The sequence below is a fragment of the Eretmochelys imbricata genome, chromosome 14, assembly GCF_965152235.1.
Source record: "Eretmochelys imbricata isolate rEreImb1 chromosome 14, rEreImb1.hap1, whole genome shotgun sequence".
Taxonomy (NCBI): Eukaryota; Metazoa; Chordata; order Testudines; family Cheloniidae; genus Eretmochelys; species Eretmochelys imbricata.
Genome location: NC_135585.1, coordinates 55,610,035 through 55,615,803, shown reverse-complemented (window position 1 = coordinate 55,615,803; position 5,769 = coordinate 55,610,035). Strand labels below are relative to the sequence as shown.

The following is a 5,769-nucleotide window of genomic DNA, read 5'->3' as shown; positions in this document are numbered from 1 at the left end:
ACCTCTTTCTCCACAGAGGGCTGGCCATCTACTCCCCATGTTGTGAAGCCCAGCACAGCAGTCTGGGAGCTGACCTTCTTCGTGAAGACAGAGGCAAAAAAAGCATTGAGTACATTAGCTTTTTCCACATCCTCTGTCACTAGGTTGCCTCCCTTATTCATTAAGGAGCCCACACTTTCCTTGGCTTTCTTCTTGTTGCCAACATACCTGAAGAAACCCTTCTTGTTACTCTTGACATCTCTTGCTAGCTGCAGCTCCAGGTGCGATTTGGCCCTCCTGATATCATTCCTACATGCCCGAGCAATATTTTTATAATCTTCCCTGGTCATATGTCCAAACTTCCACTTCTTGTAAGCTTCTTTTTTATGTTTAAGATCCGTTAGGATTTCACCGTTAAGCCAAGCTCGTCGCCTGCCATATTTACTATTCTTTCAACACATCGGGATGGTTTGTCCCTGTAACCTCAACAGGGATTCCTCGAAATACAGGCAGCTCTCCTGGACTCCTTTCCCCTTCATGTTAGTCCCCCAGGGAATCCTACCCATCCGTTCCCTGAGGGAGTCGAAGTCTGCTTTCCTGAGGTCCAGGGTCCGTATCCTGCTGCTTACCTTTCTTCCCTGTGTCAGGATCCTGAACTCAACCAACTCATGGTCACTGCCTCCCAGGTTCCCATCCACTTTTGTTTCCCCCACTAATTCTTCCCAGTTTGTGAGCAGCAGGTCAAGAAAAGCTCCCCCCCAGTTGGCTCCTCTAGCACTTGCACCAGGAAATTGTCCCCTACATTTTCCAAAAACTTCCTGGATTGTCTGTGCACCGCTGTGTTGTTCTCCCAGCAGATATCAGGAAAATTAAAGTCACCCATGAGAACCAGGGCGTGCGATCTAGTAGCTTCTGCGAGTTGCCGGAAGAAAGCCTCATCTTATGCTCAGATAAATTGGTTAGTCTCTAAGGTGCCACGAGTCCTCCTGTTCTTTTTGCGGATACAGACTAACACGGCTGCTGCTCTGAAACTAGTGAGCACAACCCTTCTGCCCCCCGAAAGCTCTTGGGGTGGGGGTGGATTAGCATCTCCTCTGTGTTTCTGAATCACTTACCCCTGGGAGGGTTTGGGGGAGGTGGGGACAGACTCCCACAAGCTTTGAGGAAGCGAGGGGGCCTGGGAAGGATCCTGGGCAGGAGATGACAGGGGGCACGTTGGACACCCCCAAACCGCTAGTGCCCAAGGGGGCAGGAGTCCTTACCCAGCGAGGCCACCGTCTCATAGTTCTCCTGCATGACGCCCCAGCAGAGCCCATTCGCCTTCGGTGAAATACAGAGCCAGGGGGGTTTTAAGCCTTTTTGTTTGTTCGGTTTTATCACTTTACACATCGCCCTTGTGGGAGATGGGGGGGTCGGATGGTTATTGCCTGCCAGCGATGGGGAGACTGCGAATGTTAAAGCTTGGCAGCTGTCCGAACACAGCGTGTGGACACGGCGTGCCAGACCCCACAAGGGAACAGCCCCAAATCGAGCACGGACACGGGCTCAGGCAGCTCGTTTCTTACCTTGCCCGGAGAACGTTTTCATTATTATCGACGGTAACGTGGGGGGGGCGTGTCAACGTTTCCTGACATTCACCAATAAAACTCTCGTCCCTTCCAAGGCCGGGTACAGGTACCCAGCCCGCACTGGGGGCCCAGGGCCGCACGCTGCCTGGGGTGGATCACAACGGTTCTATCCAGGGCCGAAAAATACCAACGATCCTAGGAGCAGCCAGACTGGGTCAGACCAAGGGTCCATCCCGTGTCCCATCTGCCGACACTGGCCGGTGCCAGGCCCCCGCAGGGAATGAACAGAACAGGGCAGTTCTCGAGGGATCCCTCCCCGGTCGGCCAGTCCCGGCTCCTGGCAGGCAGCACCCAGCAAATGCTATTCTAGCCTATTGTGCCAGGAGATGGGGATCGTCGCACACACACAACGCAGTCTGAGGTCACAGGGGCAGGGACCGTCTGCGGGCTCTGTGTCCGTGCAGCGCCCCGTGCCATCGGTCTATCCCCAGGGCCCCAGATGCTGCTGCCCTACAACCCCCCACACCAGGCGCTGAGAGCCCCGGTGACATCTCGCCTGCCCTGGCCGATGCGCGCTGCGTTCAGGGACTGGGCAGCCCCTGGGGTCGTTGTCGTGCCGTCTGGCCGGCGCTTTCCCTCTGGGGGCGTCCGCGGGGCCCGGGCCCTGGAGGAACACGGGGTGAATTGTCCCCGCTGCGTTGGACCCCAGTGATAGCCGGTGAGCTGCCCGGCTGCGAGGAGCACCGTGCCACAAGCTGAGTGCGGCCTCGGGGGTCAGGGCAGGTGCCCGGCTGGTCACAGGCTCAGCGACTCGCCTGGGCCCCGCTCAGTGGTTCGTTCCCGGGGGAGCTGTGGGGACCCCCGGGGCAGAACACGCTCACACACAGACCATCCCGCAGGTCAAGGGGCCCCACAGACACGGCCGGAGGGGGAGGGGGCGATATCTGTCATACCCGGGCACGGGGCGGGGGCTGTACAGGGGACGTAGGGTGACCAGATGTCCCGATTTTATAGGGACAGTCCCAATATTTGGGGCTTTTTTTTATATGGGCTCCTATTACCCCCCACCCCATCCCGATTGTTCAATCTGAAACCGCTGCTGCTCTGAAACCACCCCTTCCTTGTTCTTCTCCACCTCCCCCATTTGTCTCCTTATGCCAAGTGGGGGGGGTGCCCCTCTTTTTGAAGCCGGGGTGGCCAGCCTGAGAAGGAGCCAGAATTTACCGGTGGTTTCAGAGCAGCAGCCCTGTGAGTCTGTGTCCGCAAAAAGAACAGGAGGACTCGTGGCACCTGACAGGCGAACCCATCTATTTGAGCACACGGGAAGTTAGGGTCTGTAGCCCCAGCCCTGGAGCCGGGGCCTATGCAAGGAGCCATGCGGCTCTGGGGCCACAGGTTGGCCACCCCCCATTGAAAGTGATGGGGAGCCATGGCACCAGCAAGCATGGCAGCCACCCCACACTGCCCGGCTCCGGCTTCCTCCGGCCTCCAACCTGGCCTCGGTGCGGGGTCTGGGGGGAGAGGAGGAGACAGGGTCTGCACTTCCCAGAGGAGGATTGAAGCCAGGGCCACGGGGGGGGGGGGGGGTGCTCCCTTATGGCAGGGGGGAGCACCCCCCAATTTTCTGGCCCTAAGGGTGAGGGATGGGGAGCAGGGCAGAGAGGCTGGGGTGGGTCAGGATCTTGGGCAGAAGAAGCAGCACGAGGGTGGGGACTCGGGGAAGGGGGCAGGGCCTCAGGGGAGGGGGTGGGGCCTCAGGGGAGGGGCCTCAGGGGAGGGGGTGGGGCCTCAGGGGTGGTGTGGGGGCAGGGATTTAGGAGAAGGGGCAGTGAGAGGGTGGGGCCTCGGAGGAAGGGGCATGTGACGAAGGGGGTGCCGGGAGGTGTCTGAGGATGGTGCTCTTCAGGGGGAGCAGCCCCCGCGGAGGGCAGATGCCTGCCCCCTGCACCGCCCCTTCTCCCGAGTCCCCGCCCCACACCACCCCTCCCACCAAGTCCCCACCCTCCTGCTGCTTCTTTCGCCCAAGAGCCTGCCCCTCCCTCAGTCGCTCACCCTCAGGCCCGAAAATTGGGGGGTGCTCCCCCCCTCACCATAAGGACCCACCCCTCTCTCGGGCCCTGCCCTGTCCCCCTACTCTGGGAAGCGCTGCCCTGCCTCTCCCCGCAAGACCCCGCACCAGGCCAGGTTGGCAGAGCTGGGCAGTGTGGGGCTGCTGCTGTTCTAGCTGGTGCCATGGCAGGAGTGGGCCCCCCACTTTTAAAAGTGGGAGGGGCAACACCCCCTCCCCCGTGTTACCAGCCGTAATGCGGAGACCAGAGAGCAGGGGCCGGGTTTCAGGGAAAAGGGCCGTCGCACGGATGGCGCCTGGGGAGACAGGGCACAGGGACTCCGGGGAAAAGGGGACACAGCTCCTGCAGGGAGCTGGGTCGGGGCCCGGGGCACCCTGTTTTGGGACCCCCGATTGTGCACAGGCCCCTTTGGCCCACTCCCCGGTGCTGCCGGAGCTCTGCTGGTGCCCGGGGGCGGGGGGGGGCAGATTTCGGGCTTCCAGCCTCCATCGGCCCCCAGCCCAGCCGGGCCTGCCCCAGTTCCGTACAGGGGGTCAGACTAGATGGTCACGATGGTCCCTTCCGGGCTGGGGGTCTAGGAGCCCGAGAGGGGGGAAGCCCCTTCTGCGTCTAGGGCAGGAGCCAGAATTCAGGGACGGGGCAGCACCGTCGTTCCCGGGACTGTCCACTGGGCGGCGCCCTCGCACCATCCGCCCAGGCCTCCCTCTGCCCAGGGTCTGTGCCCCGCGCCTGCAAGGCGGCTCTCGAGGGCCCCCGCGTGGCTCAGACGGAGACAGCACCAAGGGGGTTAAATTAACCTCACCCGCCTGGCGTCTCCCCTGCTTCCCTTCACGTCCTGCCCTGTCTGGGCCTGACCCCGGGCCAGCTGCGGGTGCTGGGACCCTGTGTCCCCTCCCCTCCCCACGGCACTCGGGGAAGGGGGCAGCCGAGCCCAGCTCTCCCTGGTGATGCTCCCCATGCTGCCTGGCCCTTTGGCTGGGGGTGCCCCCCGGGGTGACGGGCAGTGCCCCAGGGGCTGGTGCGCGGAGCTGGGCAGAGAAGTTAGCGGTCTGGGTGAGTCTCCCCGGGCCCGTCCCTTTGGAGCAGCCCTGGGGACTGGCTGGGTCCTACCTCGGGCTGGGGCTCAGCTTGTGACGGTGCTGAGAACCCACCTGGCTCATTGCACGGAGCCGCCAGGTGAGCAAAGCGCTGCCGGGCAGAGATCCCCACACTGGGACATCCTCTTCCAAGGAAGGCTGTAAAAATTGGAGCTGGAACCTGTTCTCTGAGTCCTACTGCCATCTCTCACCCCTTTCCCAGCTCTTTCTCTCTCCTGTCCCTTCCAGTTCAGCCCAAGGTGAAAGTTTCCCCCACGAAATTGGGCTTCCAGCCCCACCCCCACCTGCTGGTTTGCTCGGTGACGGGGTTTTACCCCGGGGGGAATGAGATCAAGTGGCTGAAGAACAGGCAGGAGCAGACGGCCGGGGTGGTGTCCACGGAGCTGCTCCAGAACGGAGACTGGACCTTCCACATCCTGGTGATGCTGGAGATGAGCCCCCGGCGCGGGGACGTCTACACCTGCCAGGTGGAGCACATCAGCCTGCGGGACCCCCTAGCCGTGAACTGGGGTAAGAGCCTCTGGGTGTGGGGCAGCCCCTGAGCCTGCAGCCCTTGCTCTGTGAAGCCCTCAGGGGATGGGCCCGGGTCAGAGCCCTGCCCCACCCCTGGGGCAGAGAACAGGGACATTATTACAAAGGCAAAGAGAGGCTGGGCTCAGCCCAAACCACCTGCGCTCTTGTTTTCACAGCGGCGCAGTCTGACTCCCCCAGGAGCGAGAGGCTGACGGGGGTCGGGGCCTTTGTGCTGGGGCTGATCTTCCTGCGCCGGGACTCCTCACCTTCCTGAAGACTAAGAAAGGTGAATGGCTCCGGGATGGGGCCAGCGGCCCAGGAAATGAGTCATAGAATCAGAGAATCATAGAATATCAGGGTTGGAAGGGACCCCTGAAGGTCATCTAGTCCAACCCCCTGCTCGAAGCAGGACCAATTCCCAGTTAAATCATCCCAGCCAGGGCTTTGTCAAGCCTGACCTTAAAAACCTCTAAGGAAGGAGATTCTACCACCTCCCTAGGTAACGCATTCCAGTGTTTCACCACCCTCTTAGTGAAAAAGTTT

The 5,769-nt window shown here is 61.3% G+C and overlaps 1 protein-coding gene across 1 annotated transcript; it reads left to right on the top strand.

Annotated features, from left to right (window-relative positions):
- The first annotated feature begins 2,046 nt into the window (after positions 1-2,046).
- On the top strand, positions 2,047-5,500 carry LOC144274203 (HLA class II histocompatibility antigen, DP beta 1 chain-like). Its single transcript, XM_077832834.1, has 4 exons — positions 2,047-2,226; positions 4,744-4,792; positions 4,942-5,223; positions 5,403-5,500. The coding sequence occupies exons 1-4, from the start codon at positions 2,047-2,049 to the stop codon at positions 5,498-5,500; spliced, it is 609 nt and encodes a 202-aa protein (XP_077688960.1).
- The last annotated feature ends 269 nt before the right edge of the window (positions 5,501-5,769 follow it).